We start from the raw sequence: 25,295 nt of genomic DNA, 5'->3' as shown, positions 1-25,295 counted from the left end.
TGTTTATGGGTCACTGCTTATAAATGTTTAAATTCATTAAACTCATTAAAGCGTGCCAGTTCCTTTTTTTATGAGATAGTCTCAAAAAGAGCTGTTAAAGGATTTTCTGCATCAATAAATTAAATCTTTCAATCACTGCACCACATTTGCAATATAGTCTGTCAGATTTGTTGGCATGAGTTTGCTCCTCTCATTTCTTTAAGGCCGACTGTGAAAAAAAAAATAAATAAAAAAAAATATATATATATATATATATATATTGCATTTACTTCAGAAGCTACACCGATTTATGAGGTTCCAAGTTTATAGAAAATATTAACACTTGTCAGTGCGCTCATTTCAAACATATTAGTACACAGAGCCACAACCTTGCATTAGTCAGAACCCATTAGGCCACATGGACATCAGAGGCAGAAGGATGCTGTGAAATGCTGGTTCAGAGTGGCACCACTTTAATTAGGATACTGTGAAAGATTAGCTTTGATGAAGAATGCGCTTTTTGACTAACTTTTTGAAAAATGCAAAGATTTTGATCCGCCTATTTGGTGCAGAGGAATGCATGGCAGCGAATAGTTGGGATACAAGTTGACTATTTGCAGAGGGCTAACGGTATGCTAAATATATTGTTCAGTATAGTTCAATCAGGAAAAGAAAAGAAAAAAGAATAAACTATTATAAACAGACAAATGATGGATTATACAACAACTTAAAAATGAATCATGTTGATGTTAAGAAATTTTTGATAAAGACTGTCCATTTTTAGAGAAATAAAAATAAAACATGTTTAAATCACTGCAACGATTTTGATACTTTGTCAGCAAAATTTACCAGCTTTACCTTAATGCAGAATGCACAGTTGTGGGGAAAAATGCTTTAGAAAAAGTTTAAAAACGCGGCAAGCTTGTGTAAATTTTGTCCCGGGAGTGAACCCTATCAACTAATATCTTACAGGGCATTTTAAGGTTCACTGGCAATATGTGCCGGTAGGAACTATAATACTCCCAGTCAGATGGTGGCACCAAACACAGCCAATAAAAGACAAGAACAGTTCAGATCACAAGCAGGAGGAAAACAATGACAGTTGCTTTTAAAACAAAATACAGGGAGCAGACACCTGTTGTTTTCCTCCACAGCTACAAACGCCTCTTCTTCTCTCAGTAAACAGCTTATACACCAGCACTTTATTGCCGCCTTGGAGTAAATAGTGAAAATTGCACCCATGTTTTCAATTATTTAATCAAGTACGTCTCCACACTGTTTTACAGATGTAACACAACCATGTCCGTACCTGCACACAGTGGTGGTTTCCCCGACCAGCTACCGTCGGACCTGCAGGTTCTGTGTTCTGAACCCCCAGCCAAGTAGAAGCCAGGCTGACATGTATAGATCAGTGTGTAGCCAAGAGATGGAAGTTCAATGGCTCGAACATCAGACTGAGCAGGTAGCTCTGGCTGGCTGCAGTGGTGGGCTGGAGAGGGAGAGAGAGGAATCCAATTTCAAAGGGAACAAAAAAGAAAGCACTAAAAATAGCACAAATGCGACATGTAGGCAGTAGGTTGTGAGTAATGCTTGAATGGAGGGCATATTAATTCACGGTTAAATATTGCTAGACGTGTTTTGCATTTCGTTTTCAGAGCAAGAGGTTGCGTGCTTACAGATGCACTCCGGTTGAAATCCACTCCAGGTCAGGTTGGGCAGACATGTGCGTGAAATAGAGCCCTGCAGTAAGTAGCCCTTTCTGCAGTTAAAGAACACAGTGCTGCCAATCTGTAGCAGAAAACATAGGAAAAAAGGACTATATGAAATGGGTGTGCTGTTAGAACAAGTGGGAAAATTTGCATACTTTTTTTGCAATCGGTTGAACCGGATTTTATTTTGTGATTTCACAGTAAAGAAGACTGAATGCAAAAGCACACAGTGGACTTTTTAGAATATTTCTATGGACAAATCTGAAATCTCACTATGTAAATTATTAAAAACCCACTAAAGTCTGGTTGCGACACCAGACTGTCTTGTAAAGAGTTTTGCTGATGACCATTTTACATCTTGGCAGATTAAAATTGGTATCCCTTTAACAGTTTCTTCAATGTTTCTAAACGATCAGAAAGCCCCTTCTGCAAAAATATTCCGGGTTCCTGATGGCGTCTACGGTAGGCCTGGAGGGACAATGTGTTTTCTTATACCATCAATACTGTATTAATCATTGACTCTTCACCCTCGCAGTCCAAGCTGACAAAAACAGCTTACGTTACAAAATAAAGGGGAAGCATAGACTGTAGTACAAAAGGAGGGGGAAAAAAATGACCTTTTAAAATTTAATTGGATTTTTTTGTTCAATATATAAACTCAATTTCCTGTGTGACAACATTTTCACACCTGGTAGCCTTGGCTGTTGTTCTGATTTCCAAAGAGTGGAATGCCAGGGTCACCACAGGTTGTGTGACTTGGATCTGAAAAAAACAAAACAAAAACAAAAACAAACAAACTATAGTGAGTTCACCCACTTGATAGCCATTCATCTGTCTATCGACTATGCACGCTTATGGATGCAAGGTCATGGGGGGCTTGAGTTCAACCCCAGTGGTCGGTACTTTTTTTTTCTTCTGTTTTTAAATTTTTTCTTATGTGATAATATAAAATGTGAAGGGTGTATAGTAAACCCCATCAATTTATTTTGATATTTAAATTCTCAGGCCTATTATGTAGAAAGGATTCCTATTTTATTTAAAAAAAAATTTTAAGCAGTCGAGAAAAAATCTGAATACTTTACTATTTGATACATTATTTTTGGAAGCAAAACATAAACTCAAGATAAGCTAAGGTAAAAAGACATAATGTAATTTGACTTGATGGAGTTATAATCTAGAAGCTTTGCAGGAAGTTATTTTTTTCCTGCTGAGTTTTCAAAATATGTCACATTAAAACTGTTGCGCAACAAATTTAATGGTGGCTGTAAAATTTAGGTAACTTATATTATAATATCCAAACTGTTGGGCTAAGCACTACTGCATGATTAAAGGAGGGAAAGTTCTTTGAATTCCATCTTCAACTTGATTGTTACCATTTTGGTAGTGCTTTTTAAGTGTTTTTTATATGCAGTAAGCATTATTTGTACCTGTTAAAAGGTGCTTAAACATGTTTTATGGCATCATAATTGCAAACACCTTTATGGTACAGCTCTAATAACACCATGTTAAGTCGTATTTCAGATCCATTTTTCAACCACTCCATATATGTGCAGGTAAAAGCAATGGCATTCAATTCCATCCAATACTTGCTAGTGCCAGCGGTTTACAGCAGTTGTTTTTTTAAGCTGATCGATTTTGAGTGGGAGAATAGAGATAAAATACCTCCCTGAAGTTTCAAGTAGAGAGCTGTAAAAAGAACTTGTCTCCTTTCAGAAGATAATGCATAGCTGTTATATTTTGGGGTTTTTGAGCATTCCTGGCTTGTTTAATTCGTCTATGCCGCTGTAGCTCACTCCGGTTTAGAAAAAGAGTTTGAATAGGCCACACCGCTTTTTCTGGCAAAACAAGTAGGAAAGATGTAGAAGAACAAAAAACAAAAACAAAAAAACATAGTTATTGCTACAAAAATACATAGTACCCAAGATCTTTAACTACTAGTTGATTTGGGTAAAATTTTCACCCTGGGATGGAGATTTTGAAAAAAAACTTTTGAGGGACCAAGAAGCAGATTTTTTATATACAGATATAAATACAATTGCATGAAAAAATTTGAAGGTGCTAAACTAACTGTTCAGAAGTTATAACTGTGTTGTGGGTCCAAATGATGCACGTCATAAAAGAATGCGAGTGTTGTGGATATCATTCAATCAAATTTGAAAATGATGACGATTCTTTCCATAAATGCATGAATAAACTAATAGTTTACCTATGCAGGAGGGTTGTGTGCCGCTCCAAGTGCCATCATACTGGCAGTACCTCCTGGCCGAGCCAACCAAGATGAGGGGAGGATTGCAAGAGAACGAGACAGATGAAAGATAGGTGAAACCGCGGTCCTCCCTTCTGCCTTGATCTGGCATTCCTGGGTCTCCACAGAATACAGCTGTAACAAAGCAATGGGGGGAGATGGAAGGGAGAGTGAGAGAGAGAGAGCGAGAGAGAGACATAACATTAGGTGACCTGCAACACATGTTGGGTTTTAATTAAGATTCTTAAGAGGGTAAGACACATCCTGCAGGATATGAACATGCATACATGAGGGTGACAATCTCGGAAGCTAATCATAATATGTAAAGTATTTCAGTGGGGTGCCACTTACGGAAACACTGTGGTTTCTCGCCGCTCCAGTTGCCGTTGCCCTGGCATGTTAACACAGTGGGCAGGGACAGCTGATAGCCTTGGTTGCAGGAGTAACTTATGCTGGAGCCCCAGGTTAGGTCTGAACCCACAACCTGTCCATTTGGGATGAGCGGTGGTGGACCACAAACAATTGCTGCAAGAAGAAGAGTTTTAAAAACGTATATATTTTTCGAATGTAGTCTATCTAGTAGGGTAAAGCAGTGAAAAACAGGAAAACCTAAACAGAATGGAAACAAGAAAGAAACCAGCCCATTTTATCCATGTCATCCAACACTAATCTACCTTTACAGAGTGGCTTGGTGCCATTCCAGGTCCGATCCTTGGTGCAGATGAGAGAAGAGGCTCTGTCAGCATCCATGGTGTATCCAGGAGAACACTGGAAAGCGACGGTTCGGTTGTAGGTGAAATCATTCCCAAATCTAACTCCATTGGCTGGCACTCCGGGATCGCCACAGTTGATTACTGCAGCGACAAAACAATAGAAAACAAACAGGTAAAAACTTAAAGCAAAATATAACGCGTCTTTTTCTGCATCTTCCATTCTCACTGCATCTACGACACATTATGCTGATCACATATTCTGTTGCTTAGCTGACAGCAGGTAATTTTTTTTACTGTTCACTCGTCAAATAGGAAACTTGCAGAAACAAGGCAGGGCTGAAGGAAGGACAAACTGTAGGGAGGGAAAAGATTTGTAGATAGAAAAAGTAGATGCAAGGATGGAAGGAAGGCAGAATAGTTTGAAGTATGCATTTCTTTTAAATAAATAAAAATTGCTAAAAAAAATCTGGTTGGAGGAGTTTATTTTCAGAGTTTCTGTTATCTACAGAGGATGATTCTGAGACACAAATATGTCCGTGCTTATCTTATCAGGAAATTACTTATGTTAAATACCGGTATTAATAATTATGCAATAATGGAGTTGCAAAGTTAGATAATTACTTAATAAAATTTCCCCAAGAAGTTCAACTAAAGAAGCTAACACAGAACAATGTCTGCTTGTCTTAATTAACAGTTAGCATTGTATTTTAGGAAATGCCTGTTCTTCAGGTATTATTCATACTATACATCAAAAGCAGCACGTTCTACTAAATCTTATAAACATGTAACTTTACATTTGCTCCATGGAGCTGCAGCAAAAAACACAGCTTTTCTTGACTGTGTTCCATCACGCTGCAGGAAAAACTGAGTCAAAAAGTAACACCAGTGAGGATTCCACTGTGTTAGAGAAATGTAGTGCAACTCAGCTTTATTGGTAAATGTATACAAAGAAAAAGAAAAAAAAAACACAGGGGACTTGACATCTAGCAGACGGATGCCTTGGGACAACAGCGAATTGTGAATGTGTACATCCCACATGTTCAAGAACAACTAGTAAGTAGGACAAGGAAACTAAGCGTCTTTGAAGTGTTGCGCTTTCCCTTGAACCAGAAAGCACTTATTGTCTATCAGGCTGTTAGGATGCTTTTAGAACAAGCACAAAGCCTTTCTAAGGTTGTCTACGCAGTAACAATATAGTGCAAAAGACTGCACAGACATGCTTTGTCCTGGCTTTACAATACGCTCCGGTTATGGTGGCAAGTCCAATAACTGCAAAATTAAGTTGTATTACGTCGGCATCGTCAAAACAGAGGAGAGCGTAGATCCCTCACCACTTCACGGGCGCCTTGCTTTAGAAACTGCTTTCGGATCCACAGAGATCATTTAATCGCAGAAAAATATTTTGTCACAGTGTTTAACAAGTAACTGCACAATCATGAAACTCCGAGCTTTGAAATCCACTGTGGTTCTGCTTAAGGCTTAATCCTCTCCACTGAGAAGATTGGTTGACCTCTATTTACTAGGGGTTCTTGGTTCTGTACAGCAGTTCTGTGCCTTTTCGGAGATGTATTGATAATGAACTGTCACGTCACGCCTTTCGAAACGATCATGATGCGTTTCCTGTCAGAGAATCACATATTCTTAAAACTGTCAACTATGCCAGAAATTTCCATAACCATCATCTTCTTTTCTATGTGTTTTTTTTTATGCACTGAAAACAAATGCTCCCTTTTCCTATAACTGTAATTTCTTTTATGCACACTGAATTGCAGATTCAGTGTGTTATTCATTTTTTTTTACATATACAAGTCTGGAAAATATGTCTCAAATTGGTATTCAGCAACCTTTAGGCTCACACCCAATAATCAAATAAAGTGTAACCAATTACCTTTAGAAGTCATATAATTAGAAATCAAAGTTAATCTGTGTATAATTCAATATCACTATAAATACTGGTGTTCTATGAATACCTCCAAGGTTCCCTAGACAATTTTAAGGAATAATAGCCGTTATAAATACCAAGGAACACACCAGAAAAGTCAGAGGAAATGTTAAAAAAAAAAAAAAAAAAACCATGAGTGGCTAAATTCACAATTTCTCAAGCTTTGCACGTCTCAGAGAGCTGCCCAATCCATCTTTTGAAAAACGGAAAAAAGGCCTGGCAGAACTGCAAACCTACCAAGACGAGGCCTTCCACCTAAAGTGGCCGGCCAGGCAAGAAGGACATAAACATGTGAGGCAGTCAGGGAAACTTGTCATAGTTGATTGGAAGAAAGAGAGGGGGTAAATACAAGGGAACCCTGAAAGAACATATGTTGGATCCTGTTCCATGTATAAGAGTGGTCCAATCATAGAATACGCTGAAATCTAAATGCAGCAATTCTTGAATATTGGTGTTCACTGGAATTTTTAATCCAGTCTTATGTTTGAGCTATTTGACAAAGAAATCTCCAAAATGTGCAAAGCTGATAGAGACACATCTCAAAGTCTTGAAATCATGATTACAGTGCACAAAATAGTTCTGCAAAGTATTGACATGATGCAACACTTTTCAGATTTTCTTTAAAAATGAAAAGCATGAATTTTTTTCTTTCACTTCTATTAATTCTTATTATGTGTTGGCCTTGCACAAAATATCCATTAAAATACTCGAAGGTTTGTGGTTGTGATTTCACAACAAGGTTTTAGGGTTATGAATAGTTTTAAAACCTACTGTCACTTAAGATTATTAACATACATATTCTAACACAAAGGATTTGGAAATTTTCAATGCATTAAAACAAAAGAGATGCCTGTGCGTTTATGCTTTCACATATTTAGTGAAACGTGTCTCTTAAAAAGTTGCCTACAATATAAAATAATACAAATCTACAAACGACTTCCTTGGTTGGGTGGGTCAATTATCTAGGCATGTTTTTCAACGCTGTAACATCTAAAAACAATTCAAAACACTACTTTTAACAAGATTTTCTCCACAGGAGGGATTTTTCTGTGGTTGAAATGCTGATGACAGAAATGTTAATGATAGAAACCGTTTTTGTGAGAGCGGCTTTTCCAACTGATTGACTCTGGTGCTAGTTTAGATACGCTGCTTACTTGATAAGTTAGCATTTGAACAGATCTCTGTTCAAATGCAGAGATCTGTTCTCTGTTCTGTTCAAATGCAATATTCATGCATTTGAACAGAGACCAAAGCAGCAAAATTATTATGCAAAACAGGGCATAATTCTTTCAATCTGTATGGATAAGCACAAAGACGGAGTCACTGTGATTGTGCATCTTTGGGCTGTTAATTACCTGAGCACTCTGGCAGGTTGCCCGTCCAGGTCCCATTCACAGTGCAGTGTCGGGTAAGCAGTCCAGTAGAGTAGTATCCTTCCCTGCAGCTGTAAGTGATGGATCTGGAAAAAGTGAGTCCATCGTGAACAAGGATCTGGGCATTTCGTGGAGTTCCTGGGTTTCCACAGGAAATTACTGTTGAGAAAAAAAAGAAGAGCAGAAGACAAGATCAACTAAGATGAAAGAACAAATTTTGTAAGGTAAATGCTAAAGGTACTGATGCTAACATTTAAAAAAAACTGACTTTTTTCTTATCAATATAAAGGCTTAAAGCCATTCACATAATTGTGACAAAAGTTGACTGAATTTGTTATATATAATGTCTTTATTAATCAACAAAGATGTTTCTCGATGCCATTTATTCTCAATTAGCTCCAAATTTAGTCTGAAAACCTTCCTGATCCGTTTTTTTTTTTTTTTCTTGTTCGTTTTCAATCTGTCCACTCCTGTCACAATCACATTTTTGTGCATCCTCCTTTGTAAGTAACTCTGCTTTGATGGACACGTTCTTTTACACAGAAAATCCCTTGGTGTCTGTCCAGCCGCCAGCGATAGTTGTGTTCATTACAGTCTCCAGTTTGCCCCAGGCCATCAGAATCCCAGGGGCATCGCCCTCCCATAATGACCAGATGTAGCCTGGCCCTTGAAGTTCCTGCCAACTGAGAACAGGTGGGCAACCTAGGCTATTGAGCATAACACACAAGATGGGGGTAGAGGTGTGGGTGAAGCAGTACAGAGTTGTCGAGAGCTTCACCAGACACGGTCCATAAAACAGCAGATGATTGCGGGAAGGCCCCATATCAGACAAATATTTTTCTTGTGTCTTCATAAAAAATAATGCAAAGCTGCGCAATAAACTTTTTGATATCGCAAGGTATTAACTGCAGTGTAGTTCATTAATTTGTAAAGAAAAGCTTGTTTTCAGTTTGTTTATCCACTGAATTTCCTTTAAATTGTTCACACACATATGCACAGAAATAACCATGGAACTTTAATTTTAGATGTTCCCTTAAACTAAACATGGCATCACTTGGACATGTAAAAATTTAACATGGGTAATTGAGGAAAACTCAATCATTTTTGAGTTATCTATCCATCCATCCATTTTCTGCCGCTTATCCGGGGTCGGGTCGCGGGGCAGCAGCTTCAGAAGGGAGGCCCAGACTTCCCTCTCCCCAGCCATTTCTTCCAGCTCCTCCGGGGAAACCCCAAGGCGTTCACAGGCCAGCCGAAAGACATAGTCCCTCCAGCGTGTCCTGGTTCTTCCCCGAGGCCTCCTCCCGGTGGGACGTGCCCGAAACACCTCACCAGGGAGGCGTCCAGGAGGCATCCTGACCAGATGCCAGAGCCACCTCAACTGGCTCCTCTCGACGTGGAGGAGCAGCAGCTCTTTTCTGAGTCCCTCCCGGATGACCGAGCTTCTCACCCTATCTCTAAGGGAGAGCCCAGCCACCCTGCGGAAAAAACCCATTTCGGTAGCTTGTATCCGTGATCTCTTTCTTTCGGTCATGACCCAAAGCTCAAGACCATAGATGAGGGTGGGAACGTAGATCGACCGGTAAATCAAGAGCTTCGTTTTTAGACTCAGCTCTCTCTTCACCACAACGGACCGGTACAGCGCCCGCTTCACGGCAGACGCTGCCCCAATCCGCCTGTCGATCTCCCGCTCCCTTTTTCCCTCATTCATGAACAAAATCCCCAGATACTTAAACTCCTCCACCTGAGGCAGGACGACCCCCCTGACCCGGAGAAGACACTCTACCCTTTTCCGGCTCAAGACCATGGCCTCGGATTTGGAGGCACTGAGCCTCATCCCGGCCGCTTCACGCTCGGCCGCGAACTGCTCCAGTGAGAGCTGCAGATCATGGTCTGATGAAGCCAACAGGACCACATCATCTGCAAAAAGCAGAGATGTGATCCTAAGGCCACCAAAACGGATCCCCTCAACACCTCAGCTGCGCCTAGAAATTCTGTCCATGAAAGTAATGAACAGAATCTGTGACAAAGGGCAGCCTTGGCGGAGTCCAACTCTCACCGGAAACAAGCTCGACTTACTGCCAGCAATGCGGACCAGACTCTGACACTGGTCATACAGGGACCTGACAGCCCGTATCAAAGGGCCATACTCCCGGAGAACCCCTCACAAGGCCCCCCTGGGGACACGGTCGAACGCCTTCTCCAAGTCCACAAAACACATGTAGACTGGTTGGGCGAACTCCCATGCACCCTCCAGGACCCTGTTGAGGGTGTAGAGCTGGTCCAGTGTTCCACGAATAGGACGAAAACCACACTGCTCTTCCTGAATCCGAGGTTCGACTATCCGACATGCCCTCCTCTCCAGGACCCCTGAATAGACCTTACCAGGGAGGCTTAAGAGTGTGACCCCTCTGTAATTGGAGCACACCCTCCGGTCCCCCTTTTTGAACAGGGGGACCACCACCCCAGTCTGCCAATCCAGGGAAACTGCCCCCAATGTCCATGCGATATTGCAGAGTCGCGTGAGCCAACACAACCCTACAACATCCAGAGCCTTAAGAAACTCCGGGCGGATCTCATCCACCCCCGGGGCCCTGCCACTGAGGAGCTTTTTGACCACCTCGGCGACCTCGTCCCCAGAGATTGGAGAGCCCAACCTAGAGTCCCCAGACTCAGCTTCCTCAACAGAAGGCATGTTGGTGGGATTGAGGAGGTCTTCGAAGTATTCTGCCCACCGGCCCACAACGTCCCGAGTTGAGGTCAGCAGCACACCATCGCCACTATAAACAGTGTTGGTGCTGCACTGCTTCCCCCTCCTGAGACGCCGGATGGTGGACCAGAATCACCTTGAAGCCGTACAGAAGTCTTTCTCCATCGCCTCTCCAAACTCCTCCCACACCCGAGTTTTTGCCTCAGCGACCACCCGAGCCGCTTCGCCCGCCGGTACCCATCAGCTGCATCTGGAGTACCACAGGCCAAAAAGGCCCGATTGGACTCCTTCTTCAGCTTGACAGCATCCCTCACCGAAGGTGTCTACCAACAGGTTCGAGGGTTGCCGCCGCGACAGGCACCAACAACCTTGCGGCCTCAGCTCTGATAAGCCACCTCGGCAATGGAGGTACGAAACATGGTCCACTCAGACTCAATTTTTGAGTTATATAGATTTGAAAAATTCAAAGTGATGAAATAACTTTTTAAGAAAAAGAATATATAACAGTGACTAAGAAAATGCAAAAGAGAGACAAATGTGCATGTAAAATTTTTCCTAAACAAAACAAACGCGTTTTTACACATCCTCACATAATTTGCCAGCATTTTTAAAGCAACGTTAAAATGCTGGTTTACCCCAAAATCATTAATCATCGTTGATGCCCTTGTTCCTCTGACAGAAACAAGGGCAACAATTTAATTTGCACCATTAAATTATTGGTTGGTTCTCAAAGTAGAGAATATTTAATGCTTCTGTAAGATTTTGGGTATTCAAATGTGTTTTCCTGTGGATGTTTCCAGAATATCACCTCATGATCAAAGCTCGTGGCCATAGCAAAGAACCGGAATTTCAAGTAACTACAAAGTGGAAAAACCTTGACAAATACAATACAAATGGCTTACCATGACACTCCGGTTGTGTTCCCATCCAAGTTCCGTTGGAAAAACATGTTCTCTCTGGTGATCCCTTTAGGATGTAACCCGGTTCGCAGCTGAAACGTACAACACTGCTCACAGTAAATTCATCTCCAAGACGAATGCCGTGAACAGGTACGCCTGGATCTCCACACAGACCATTTGATTCCCCTGCAAGGACAAAGCAAAAAAAAACACATACATATGACATTTGTTAATGAGCATGCATCAGAAATTAATTCTGCTGACTGGTACATAATTGTGCAATAAGGACAATGACAGAACTACCATAAAGATCCAATGAGACAATGACGGCTTTCTACATCCTAAAGAATTTTTACTTTGCTATTTAAGTTTATTTATTCTATAACTCAGGGTTTGATTATACAAGATTCCAAACTTTACAGTGCACCCAGAACACATTCACAGCACTTTCATTTTTCTACGCAATTCCCTTGATTAGTTCCACAAGACAATTCTCTCTGAGGTCTGCAGACAATTCCTTTGATTTCATGCTTAGTATTTCTGCTGGGAGCTGCACTGTCAACTGTGCCACCTTATATATAGACAGATGCATGCCAGAAAGTGATTTTTTTGTGTTTTCTATTTTTTACAAAATTCACAAAAATCTCAAACTTTGTATAGAATTTGATGGAAATAGATTAATTTAATACAATGCGGAGTATGTATGTAACATAAAATCTGGATAAAGGTAAGAGGTGTAAATACTTTCGGGATGCACTATAAGCATCTCACATAGTGTTAAATCCATCAACTTAAAATATAAAAAAAGATGATTGATTTGGAAACCTCCTACATCAAAATTCCATCAGATGTGAGGTTCAGCAAAAGAAAGTTTTGTGCAATGTTGCTTGGTGAATTCAAGTACATGCAACACTTTTCAGACTTAATATTATTTAGAAATTTTTGAAACCCACATATCGATTTTCTTCAGTGTCATAATTATCCACTACTTCGTGTTTAGTAACTCCCTTAAAACTTCAATAAAATAAATGTTTTACAAATTTGAGGGGGCAACATACCAAAATGTGAAAAAGTTCAAAATGCATGAATGCTTTCACATGGGACAGTAGTAAAGATGGCCATGCAAATAAATATGAACATAATACATGTCCATTGAGAGAACATCAGAGAACATCACACATAATGACATTGAACTCTCAGAGTGCTACTTTATTGTCACACAGCTTGTGTGCCAAAGCGAACGACTTTATAGCTCTTTGACACCGTCTGTGTTTGTTCACTTTTCTGTCCCATCTGTGTGACTGTGCATTTACATATGGGGGATGTGTGGGCCGTTTTAACGTGTGACTCACTGGAGCCCTGAAGTAATTGTTGTTGGGGTATAGGAGTATGGGGGCCTGTGTTTTTATACAGCTTCATAACCCGGCATTGATGTTCCTCAGTCTAATGAGAGCAAATTAAAATGAGTTTATAGAGGGGACTCAGCTTGCCCTTGAGGCCTGCGAAGCAGACGGGTAATTCCATCTTTGGTCCAACTATTTCGTAAATATCCTACCACCAGATGCCACTCAAAGTCTTCATTGGTTGGTCATGCTCTGTGAGGGCGTCTATATAAACGGAGCTGATATCCCAACTGAATTAATAAAGCGTTAAATCAAGAATTGACAGAGGATGATGGCTCAGTCGTGACACGGTAATAGTTCAGCTTGTTCCAGACTCTTATTTGAGAAGATTTTGAATGTTAAGTTTTAGTCCTTCGTAAAATGACATTTGATTGAACACAGACACAAATTGACTGGTGACTGGTTTCCCATACCAGAGCAGTGGGGTGGCGAGCCGCTCCACTGCCCGTCCAGCTGACACATCCTCGTGGTGTTTCCGACGATGCTACGCTGGCCCATGCAGCTGTAGCGGATGACCGAGCCCACTGTTCGACGGTCACCTGAGATCTGCGCGTAGGGAGGCATGCTGGGACGGTCGCAGAGAACCACTGCCCAATCAAAGTAGAGAAGGAAGCAAGCAAGTGTTAAATAAATTGCTGCTAAAAACACAAATTTTAAACCCTGTTAACTACAGTTAATACATTGAAAAACAGCAAATCTGTGCATCTCTAGTATAAATATACATATTTTTCTATTGTACCACATTTTACAAAGTACTTAAAAAAAACCCAACCGTTTCTGTTACTCACACAGGCATTTGGGTAAGGAGCGGTCCCAGGTGCCGTCCCCTTGGCAGGAGATGGAGCTGGTTCCCAGCAGATAATAGCCAGGGTTACAGCGGTACGTCACCGCGGTCTGGAAGCTGTACCGATGCGGCCCGCTGGATAATACCTGCCTAATGCTGTACTCTACATGGCCGGGTTCTGTGCAGTTTACAACTGCCAGCATTAATGGGGCAGAGGAAACGGAGACAGAGATAAAAATTAAAATTCTTAGGATCAAGACTTTGTTTAAAAACCGCATTTATAAATCTGATTTTACGATGTTTTCAGGGACAGACTACAAAAACTTTATCCCTGTTGAATAAACTAATAAATTATATATATTGAACGCTGTGGAATTCCCTTATAATCGGTAGTCTCTTTGGCTGAGAGACAGCGATGGAGATGGATGGAGACCTCACAGGTAGGTGAGGAGGGAAATGTGAGTCAAATTATAAGAAATGCTAGAAGCTAATATTCTAACAGACTGCTAACCAGAAACAATCACAACCAAGTCATGCATACATTTCGTCAGCCATTATCTCGGTAAAGTCAGCAAAGTCAGAGTTGCCATTTAGCCTATAACTACACGTATAGAGTGATGCTAACACCCTAATGGCATCCTAAACACACTCAGAGCTTGCCTGCAGCTATTACAGCCCAGCTTGACTTGCCAACCACACTCCGATAAATGTGTTTTTGCTCCAGCCAAAATGAACCTACTGTATTCTAATGTGTGTAAAAGCTTGCTCATTTTCATGCTCCCAAGCTGTCCAGCTATGCTAAATAACCCCCCGAATATATTTTATAATGTATTCCTCCCAGAAGAGTGCTGACCTGTGGTGCCATCATTTACAACTTACTGCATAATAACTCTACAAAGTGTCTTTGAAGCCACGGAGTGGTTTCAGAGAGGGGGATTCTGAGCTTGGAAACTTGGCTTTCATTAAACGCGCTTAGTGCGTGGTGTGTTGAAAACGGTTCCAACGACTGTCTAAACTGACTGACCTCCTGGTAAATTTCTGTGTGGCCCCAGCGTGTGAAGAAGAAGGAAAGGTATAAAAGGAAAACAAAGAAGAAAGGTGAGAAGGGAAGTAGAAGAGAGGTAATTTATTTCAGTTCAAATTAAAGGTGGGAGACCCTCGTCAACCTCTCTCCTCGGTAGATGACGCATCCGAAGTGTAACATTATTTCCTCTCAGCATTCTTGCTCGCACCACACCACAAGTACAAATATGTAAAAGCCTATAGACTTTATAGTTTAAAGCTGAACTGTAGAGTTCAATACATCTGTAGTTCTTTTGGGGTATATCTCTACAAGGGATGTGAAGATACAACAATTTAACCCATCAACAAAAGGTTAAAAAATATTGGCCAATACTGTTAGTGCCAAGAAACTGGTGCATCCCTTTACCAGTTTTGCATATTCATTTTGGGGTTTATTTCAAACTTGCACCATTAAATTATTGTTTGGTAATGTTGTCTAAGATTAGCTTGGAAAGAGAATGTCGTAAAGAGGAGTTTCCAACTCTTGCCAAAGATTTTCCATAGGATTTCGGTCTAGACTTTCAATGAGCCGTTGCAACACAGAGATACTTCACCCCAATGCAATTCTGGGCTTTTTCCTGTAACCCTAGCTTTTAAATGTCTAAAGGATAGCTTTATACTGAGTTCATTCCTTTTTACCCATTAACTATCATCAACACCTCTATGCTTTACAAAGAAAAGCACTGTCATAGCATAATGCTCCCACAAAACACAGTGGTGGCAGTATAAGCAGGTGTGAAAAGGTGAAGTGTTAGTTTTTCTTCACAAATAATTGACATTTTGGCCAAACATATTAATTTTGTCATTTGTGTAGGCCATGCCTAACAACCTTCCTGTTGACAGATTCAACCACCTGTGCAGTTGTGCTGCTCTTTCAATTTCTTCGAATGATGAACCGAGTAGTGTTCTGAGAAATGCTTAAAAAAATGGGATATTGTTTAGTAATCTACTACCGTTTTAAACTTCTCCACAACTTTATTGCTGACAAATCTGCTTTGTTCCTCGGTCTTCACGACGGTGTTTGTTTACTAATGTTTTCTGCTTCCCATTTGTTTTTCTCCCACTCAAAGCTGAGAGACTAAGAGTGAGATGGATGAAGCGGATGCCAGCACAGTTTTGCTGCTCAGGAAGAAAAAGCGAGGGCCACACTTTACCAAATGTGTCACTATAGCTGTAATTAATGTAATAAATCTGACTGACAAAAAGACTTGTAAGCTGCTTATGTCTTCACATCAAAAGTGAGGATAATAGACATCAAAAATGCCGTTCCCATCCATCCATCCACACACCCACGCACACATACGTAGAGGAACACACACAGTTTTCACATAAAATGTGCCTGAGAATAAGCATCTGGGCTGAAACAAGGCTGATGCTAATATGATGCCACTGCTAAAGTGAAGAGAGTCTAAGACTGGAAGGAAATGTATGCAGCAGGAAAATGAACTCTTCTTAAAAAAAAAAAGAAAGAAAAAACAGGAAAAAAAATAATAACAGATGCCTGAAAGACTTGTAACCTTCCCATCACTCCACCAGAGTATTGAAAAGACACTAAATCCCTTTTTGTCTCATTTAAAACAAACTCAGGAAGTCAATCAGACACATTTTCTGTCACCGCTTGTCACATTTAGGGCCCGACTTTGCAAGCAGCCCCTGTCGGTTCCTGTCACAAAGCCTTCAGATAGAAAACGACTTATCCACAGACACGGGAGCAGAGATACATTACTTGTTGCAAAAACGCTGCCAAATTAGGAGTCTTTGCCCGACTCATGCGAAGCAGAGCTGAATAATTGTAATTCTGAGCAAAAACCCAAATGCAGGTCTCCACAGACTGCTGTCTTTTATGCAACCTCAAGGATCTGGTGATTGTCTTTGGATTTGTCTCTGCATGGCTATTAACTAACATTGTTTCCCCGACACGCATGTTTGCCTTAGGGGATGAAGAGGTAGTGAGGCTGAGAAAGGAAAAAAACAAAAAGTCAACTGGAAATATTATGTGGAACCTCCACGGACCATTTCACTGAGGCCGATGTAATTAAATAAACTGGACTCTTCTTTAATTTTTCATTTGAGCTTCCCCTAAACGTTAAGTCCGTTAAATTCCTTCTCCCCAGGGTGCTTCTTTGTTTCATCTCCACACTCTCTATGATTAAGGTCACCTGTGGTCAAAGAAGATATGGCTTTACACATTATGTTAGGTAATTTAGCACTCACCCCCACAAATGTATGAAAATATAAAAATAAAATGTTAAGTCCACGAGCAACTCTGTGAAATTTAGACATTTTTCTTAACCTGATTCCTCCTTCAGATGAAGGGCTAACATTATAACCAACATTCAGCTAAGGTGTGTAAGAAGCTGTTTCTATAATATGTTGCATTGCAAAGGTATTCATATTCATTTTTTAAAACAACAACCGCATACTAAAATGTGGTTATATTTGTACATTTGTGTCCAATACAGAAACACATAATAAAATGGAATTTGCTAAGAAGGAAAAACATTTTTGATACTTTTAAAAGTTGCATTTGTAGTTAGCCCCTGGGAAACAAACTTGGTTCAACAGTCTTTCATTACTGTTGGAGCTGCACATTTTTAGGGGTATGTGTTTACTGGCTTTGTGCATTTGTAAGAGATTTTTGTTGACACAACAGCTCAAACTCAGTCAGATTGAATGAAGAGCCTCTGAAGTGCAACTTTCAAGTTTTGTGACAGATTAAAGGGTTGCTTTGTATTTACGTCCATCTATCTTCTCATTGATTTGTGTGGTGTTTTTTTTTTTTTTTTGTACCGTTCTTGTGCGATACATGTGTTTGTGCATCAAGGACTGCAAATGGAAATTAGCTCTGAGAGCTAACATGTGGTACCAGGCATATTTTCTTTTGAAATTAATGCTCCTGTACATGGTTCTATTCAACAAATAAACAAACAAGCTTCTCTGTCTTTGCCGAAAAAACATTCTAGCAAAATGCTGCTACCACTGCCATGTCTCATCATGGTGTTTCTGCATTGAGGGTGACATGATCCATGAGGTGTTCAAAGCAGGGGGCACTGTTGCATCATCTAACCCTATTTTAATCTTCTCCAGAACTTTATCCCTGCTGTGTTCCTTGTTTCTTTATGATGTTGTTTCACTATTGTTCTTTAACAAGAGTAGCTGCAATTACACTCATTTGGAACATCAGTCTTCTGGTCTATAGATAAGTGACTTCTGGCAATTCATTGGAATGAGAGCAGGGGGATGAAAACAAATACACCCTCCATTTTTCACATTACTGACAAAATCTGGCAACGTTCAAGCAATGTGAATATTTTTCAAAGATGCTGTACATTGAAAAAACTCATCTCCATAAATGTATATTTTCAAAGGAATGGGAAAAAAAAACAATGTTTTCTATCACATTGAACAACTGTTTATCAGACGCAAAATAAAAACCTCGTTAACTTTTTGTAAATATTTCATATCCATACAATTCTGCTGAAATCAGTAAATATACGCACTGGCGATCTTCTTGCCACTTACTTTTACACCTTGGGAGAGCATTGTTCCACTGTCCATTGGCCTGGCATGTAGATTTAACAGCCCCATGCAGAACATATCCAGTATTGCAGACAAAACGCACAACATCATTTAAGTTGAACTGGGTTCCTTGGGTCGTGCCAAATGTAGGATTTCCAGGGTGGCCGCATGTGATGGCTGAGAGAGTCAAATGACAGGAGAAGTTAGTGATATACAATCAAAGTCAAAGAAAAAAAAAAGGGAAAAAAAAGATACAAACTGATTTAAACTTTGAACAACACAGTAAATGCTGATAAAAAATGATTATCTAAAGAACAAATTGCTTAATAACAAACATCCATAGCAACAAAAGTCTCAATTCAACATCGTCCAGGGTTTAGGTTTATGAACAAATACAAACAGCTGTTTGGAGAGGCAACTTACGAACACAAACAGGGGTGTTTCCTGACCAGCGGTGATCCTGCTCACATATTCGCACTGACACACCAATAAGACGAAACCCTGGGTTACATTGGTACACGACGCTGCCTCGAAAGTTGAAGTTCTCCCCAATTATTTGCCCATTGACTATTGGGTCTGGAGTGCCACAATGGCCAGCTAAAAACAAAACGATAAAAAAGAAGACGATTAAATATGGTAGACTTTTTTTACTGTTGTCATTTTTTGGATTAAAGATCTCACTTAGACATTGAACTTGTGTTCCGCTCCAAAGCCCATTGGATATGCACTCTCGGACCCGAGAGCCCACTAGGGTATATCCTGTGTTGCAGGAGAAAATGGCTGTGGCTCCATATACAGTCAAAGTTCCTATTTTATGACCATTTGGAGGAGTGCCAAGATCTCCACAGGAAATAACTGAAATAAAAGAACAAAATATAACCCGATTAGGACAATAAGATTCAAAATCAATTTTTTGCACATTAGAGGACTTGGATATGAAAGTAAATGAATTTGGTTGCATTTAGGTTTACATTTTAGTGGAAATCTTTAGTAATATACAGACGCAGTAAGGCAAACAGCTCTAACTTACTGTCACAGAACGGGCGAGGATCAGGGTAATTCCAGGTGCCATTTGCTTGGCAGCGAATTATCCTTTGACCCCTGTAGTAATATCCCGGGTCACATATGAGCATCATTATAGCATCGTATTGGTTTTGAGTGCCGTAGATTAGTCTCCATCTTCCGTGCTCCACAGCAGAGTAGCTGATGTCGGCGCAGGTGACCGCTATGAGGTAAGAGAACATTTTTTTTTATATGTATTTAAGTCAGTAGTTTGTCTTCTGAAGACTGAACTGTGTTGGGCGTCTATTTGGAGTGGAGTGATGCATCCATCATTCCACTTAGTCTTTCACTCACAGCGAAAGACTAAGACTCCCCGCTTTCTTCTCAAGAATAAGAGTAAAAACTTAATTAATCACAAACTGTATTAATAAGGTAATATCAAGATAATATAAGACAGTTCAGGTTTGACAAGTTTATAAATTGCAATTTTTAATTGTTTAATACTATGGTAGTCCTAATGTCTTTTTGGTGTGTCTTCACAAAACAGTAAAGGTTTCATGAATATCAAATGAAGTTTTAAAGAGACAATCAAATTTGGAGAATAAAAATAAATTCCATTTTGTTCAGTGCCAACATCAAAATGTGGTACTAATACCAGTGATAGTACTTGGCCTGTTCTTACTGGTACTCAGAAGACATTTTGGTATGAACTGTTAACAAGGTAAAATGCAAATGTCATTAGCTCTCACATGGTCCAATAAGCAGAACCATCCAAAAAAATTATTGTCTGCTCAAGAGCAATGATTTAAAAAGATAAGATTCTACAAACAAATGGAGGATAATTTTTCAAGAACTCCCAGTTATAAACTCATGTGGAGAACGAAAAACAGCTGCTTGTCATTACTTACGCCTTATTCAATCAATTAATCTCTAAAATCCAACATCAGGATTTTGATACCATAAAAAAAAAACCCAGCTTAAGTGTGTTCTAGTTAGAAACTGCAAATTCTATTGGATTTTCTAATTGCTGTGTACAGCAACAAAATCACATAACTAGCTTTAGCAAATCGAGTTAAGTTGTTTTTTTCCCCATTTTGTATATATACATTCAATAACAGAGGTGGTACAATTCTAGGTGTATGAAGGATTTAATGAGCTGCGTACCATCACCGCACATTTTACTGCGGTGATATAAAGCTATAAAAGTACATTGTAGCTTCGCAGCAATCGCATTGAATTTTCTTCATGGAAAACTCATCCAATTAAAGTCTGGATCATGTCAAACTATTGCCTGAGATATAAATTGGTGCTATTGATACTTGTTACAAAAACTCCATTAATTTTTCTTTCTATTGTTTATTCACAGGGGAATGTTAGATTTCTCTATATCTTTGTTTTTGCGTCATTGCGATGATGGATGTTTAGTTGGCTTAGCATGGGAAAAGGAGTTTCTATATCAGTGAAATGCTTACCATTATCCTAAGTGTTGGCCTTGAAGACACTTTGGCTGTTTTCTCAAATGTCTATGCTAAGCACATGTTTGAAGGATTTAAGTAAAAAAAAAAAAGCACAACGTAGTTGGGGAACTAATTATTACCTCCCTTCCATTTGAGCTCATAAAACACTAATTCACAGTAAAATTCTAACCAGATTATGGTAAATTACAAAATGAAACCATATTGGCGTCAAAATACACCTGCGGTTCCTGTGCTTCTGAAGATTTCGTAACTTTTTTTTTTTCTGTCTGAGTCTCAGAATCTAACCAGACAGCAGAAGAAATACTCACGAACGCATCTTGGAGGGGCCTCGATGGGGCTCCACCGCCCAGATTCTTGACAGACCACTGAGGTGGTGAGAGGACCAGCAAGCCGAAACCCTGGATTACATTGGTAAGTGACCCTGGCCCCAAGAGAAAAGTCTTGGCCAACAATGCTGCCGTTGACGGGGGCAACAGGCATTCCACAGGACATGACTACAAAATAAAACATTGATAGGTAGTTGAGTAAGATTTAATACAATATAATAAAAAACTGTAAGAGGAAATAAAATACAGGCAAAAGAACTTGTCATCCTTGTATGCAAAGTGCTGAGTTCTCAAAAACAGTCACAAAGGCACGAATGTGCTGCAAATATTAGCATGGAACTCAATTCACACAACAGTAAACAATCAAAGTCGGCAGAGGATAAATGTCATTTTTATGGAGGAGTACACCTGTTATGGAACTGTATGCGCACTCAACGGTTGATCTAATTGCGTGTGCCAGTTTGAAAACAAATAGTGGAAATCCATTTGTAGATTACATGCTTTAACATTTGATTTAAAAGCAAACATTTAAAGTACGTCTGTGCTATAAAATAACACATTACTGTCCATTTCTTATTAAATTTAACAACAAATGTTATTATCTGACAAATAGTAATTATTATTTTGAGATATTTTTCACCAAAAGCTGAAATCCTCACTATGACCAACTCAATTAATTAAAAAAAAGACCCCTCAAATGATTATTTCTAAAAAATATATACTGCTCAAAAAAATAAAGGGAACAATTAAACAACATAATATAACTCCAAGTAAATCAAACTTCTGTGAAATCAAACTGTCCACTTAGGAAGCAACACTGATTGACCCAACGAGGGTCCCCGTTGTCAATCAGATCCCTTTATTTTTTTGAGCAGTGTATATGTGAAGTATGATAAGAGGACTAAAATCCAGTAATTGAAATGTCACAAAGTTTCCACTGAATCTTTAAAAAGGGACAAAAAAGTGGTGAAGTAAACTTCCTGGAGGTATGCCTTAGGCTGAGGAGCTGCTAGTGATGCCGTGCTGTCAACCGCAATCACCCTTTGATCCGCAGCAAAAGGATTCTGTAAGACTTTTTCCCCTCAATCAGTTTAAACCTGAGATATGCAGCTCACAAAGTGGATTTGCAGTGATATTCTGTTCGGCATGCCAGGTGGGATACAAGTGATATAATCTACTTAAGATCATCAGTTATAAGATGTTTTATAACGTATCGATCAGATCTTGAAATTATGTGCATTAAAATGATAAAATATCCTTCTCTGATGAATGTCTGCAAAGCGATTTGACTGACATGATAAGAAAAGGGAAAACTAATAAATCCAGTCTCTGATCTATCTCTAGTTCCTGACAGAGTGTGGTAGAGGTCTTTACCTTGACAAAGAGGTACTGGGGCATTCCACTGATGGATCCCCTGCGCTGTCCGGGTGCATGTGGCGCTGGTCTGACCAATAAGTCGAAAGCCCTGGTCGCAGTTGAAGCGTAAAGTACTACCCAGCTTGGACCCGGTCAGGCTGTGCACTGTACCATTTACTGGGTTATTTGGAGGGCTGCAGTAGGGCGCTATGGAGAAAGAAGTAAATACCCACTATATAATCACAAAAACGTGACATGTAAAAAAAAAAAAAAACGATGATGCAAGGTGATGTAAGAAGTTGTTGAGAGGATGAATAATGAATACCCGTATAACGACAGAGCCAAAGATCTCTATTGCGTCTTGCTCTAGTGCTGAGGGAAAGGTTACAGCAAACACTGCTGCCTCGAGATGAGGAAAATTGATTATTGAAAACTAATGTACTGCAAAGCAAAATGAGTGTTTGTCAGCAGCTGTGGTTGAGCATCATAAAAGTGATGGATACATAATGATGGGAACAAAGTATCTGACTTTGGTTAAACTGGTAACGGCAATAATCATATGTCATCGCAAATGGTGCCAAAACGGATCGAGAAGATTCACGAGCCCAAGTGGAATTTAGCAGATTTCCCCAATAAGGGGGCAGCGCGACGCGTCAGCTGCAGAGAGACGGTAACAGAACACAGACTCTACAAACACTGTGTAATGAGAAGAGAAGACTGTGTTCAGTATGGGTGGAAAATTATTATGAGAACATCAAATTTCAATAAAAATGCAAATTTGCCATTTTTACAGCTCTCATATTGCAGCGACAATTTAAAATATTGCGTTTTTTTTACATTCAAGTATATAACCACGCAAAATCCCCAATGGTATAAAAATACTAAGCCAATATAGATGGTTAGTTATGGACATAAAACATTTTTAACAGTATATTATGCTTTTCAAAGAGGCAAAGATTTTAATACTCTTTTAAGGGGACAGAGAGTCTGTCAAGCATACTGAAGAATCTCATACTTGAGTTTATTGTAAAAATATTTTTTTCTGAAAAGATCAACAGCACATGGACAGAGTGCTCTGGTAGCAATTTAACAAATGACTAAAATGTTTACTGTCCGCGCTGTGAACAAAAGGCAAATTCTCAATGCCCCCAAAGACGCCCATATGGATAAAAGCAAGCAATGTTTTCATTTTTAATTAGTACACAACCAAAACATCTGCAAGACCACTAAAGGGTAAAGAAGTTTGTTCTTTATCATTAGTTGGTAAATGAGTTTGCCAACTCCCACTAAAATTTAGACTGAAACAATTTGGTCAGATTGATAGAACCTTTTGACAACAAAACATAAGAGGAACATGTGAAAAAGCACTGTATGCCAACTGCTAGAGCTAAGAAAGGGAGGGGATTTATAGTACTGTAGCAGTCTTTTAAAAATGTTCTGGAAACTTTAGAATACATAGAATAATGAATAAACTAACAATGCATTGCCTTTGGGTCTTTCAATAAGATTATTATCAAAACATAGACAATGAACACAGTAATGGTTCTCCATATTTAAAACTTACAAGACCATGGGTAAAAAATTAATTCTCCTCAAACATGGCCAAAAATGGTTGTAAAAAAAAAAAAAAAAGCATTAGCAGCATATGTACCTATAAGACTGCCTCTCTCAACATTTGCATGCCTTTTTCTAACATCTCCACCTGGGGTACCAGTAAATGCCAGCAGGTTTCTCAATCATTGGCCCATCTGTTTCTTTTATTTTTTATTTTTTATTTCCCTTTCCTTTCTCTTGCATGAGACAGAACAACAGTTGCCTTTTCTGTAATCAGCCCTGCAACTTTGAATAACTTTGACTGCAGAGGGTGCTGACTAAATTGAAATAGATAAACAACAGGAGAAAGAAAGATTGAGCGGACAAGGTCAGGCTGACTCAAAGTTGATTGAAGTGATGGAGAAAATGAATGCACCTAAACAGAGAGATAGAAACAGTGATAGTTGAAATTGATAGAAAATAACTGTAGAAAACCGAGCGCGTGAATTGCAACAAGACACTGCTGCAAGTTGTAAATGGAAGACTTGCCCTTGGAGAGGAAACGCGGATTGATGAGTAGCATAGCTGAATTTATTGAATGTATCAGTGCCATCTGTTTTTTTTTTCTTTTTTCTTTTTCTTCTTTCCACAAAGGTACACCAGAAGGCAATTCCATATTGACCATGGTAACTTCTGGGTTCTCAGGGATCACTTAGTTTGTCATTTAATCCGTCATGACGAAAACCGTCAGAGTTCGAAACAAACAATTAAAAAGTGAAAGAGGCAGGAGAAAAAGCAGAAAAGAGAGATGACAGAACATCCGGCTGGGGAGACAGAAAGCTCCAGCAAAGGGAGGAGAGAGACAATTAGTCAATCTGGCTGAGTGGTGTTGATACAGAACAGGGGGAGCCTTTTAAATATTTACACAGTCATAATTCACAGCAAGTTATGCAGGTGTCGTATACCAACAAATCCTTCATGGGAGCAGGACAAAACGGAGGAGTAATAAGCAACAAGCAACGCATGAAACCACGCTTGCTAATTCCTAGGTCTTGGCACACAGCAAGATGTCGGTGCAGATGCCTGCTGCCCCCATTAGGCTCTCACAGAGCTGGGTCATATTTTTGGCTGTCTACGGCACAGTTGGCAGCCCAGATGCCGGCCTTAAAGGAAAAGTAAATTAAACACACGACTAATGAGATCAAACTCACAACAAGGCCCTAAAAATAACGAGTCCGAAATAGCTTCCACGCGGCCAATCG

At 39.7% G+C, this 25,295-nt stretch overlaps 1 protein-coding gene across 2 annotated transcripts in view; it reads right to left on the bottom strand.

Annotated features, from left to right (window-relative positions):
* Positions 1-25,295, bottom strand: part of csmd2 (CUB and Sushi multiple domains 2) — a 245,317-nt gene that overhangs the window by 15,773 nt on the left and 204,249 nt on the right. Inside the window, exons 50-65 of one of the 2 annotated variants that reach the window (XM_081612678.1) lie at positions 22,519-22,707; positions 21,127-21,312; positions 19,369-19,563; positions 19,020-19,193; positions 18,762-18,935; positions 18,342-18,515; positions 13,762-13,950; positions 13,387-13,560; positions 11,574-11,756; positions 7,944-8,120; positions 4,608-4,787; positions 4,285-4,458; positions 3,895-4,068; positions 2,377-2,450; positions 1,656-1,767; positions 1,289-1,468 (exon numbers count right to left, since the gene is read on the bottom strand). In XM_081612678.1, the coding sequence (XP_081468804.1) occupies positions 1,289-1,468; positions 1,656-1,767; positions 2,377-2,450; positions 3,895-4,068; positions 4,285-4,458; positions 4,608-4,787; positions 7,944-8,120; positions 11,574-11,756; positions 13,387-13,560; positions 13,762-13,950; positions 18,342-18,515; positions 18,762-18,935; positions 19,020-19,193; positions 19,369-19,563; positions 21,127-21,312; positions 22,519-22,707 (2,709 nt within the window). Of the gene's footprint in view, positions 1-1,288; positions 1,469-1,655; positions 1,768-2,376; positions 2,451-3,894; positions 4,069-4,284; positions 4,459-4,607; positions 4,788-7,943; positions 8,121-11,573; positions 11,757-13,386; positions 13,561-13,761; positions 13,951-18,341; positions 18,516-18,761; positions 19,194-19,368; positions 19,564-21,126; positions 21,313-22,518; positions 22,708-25,295 lie in introns of both variants that reach the window. The other variant, XM_081612677.1, reaches the window with a different exon arrangement.

This window comes from Poecilia reticulata, chromosome 11, assembly GCF_904066995.2.
Source record: "Poecilia reticulata chromosome 11, P_reticulata-male-v2, whole genome shotgun sequence".
NCBI classification, from domain to species: Eukaryota; Metazoa; Chordata; class Actinopteri; order Cyprinodontiformes; family Poeciliidae; genus Poecilia; species Poecilia reticulata.
This window is presented reverse-complemented; position numbering and strand designations above follow the sequence as displayed.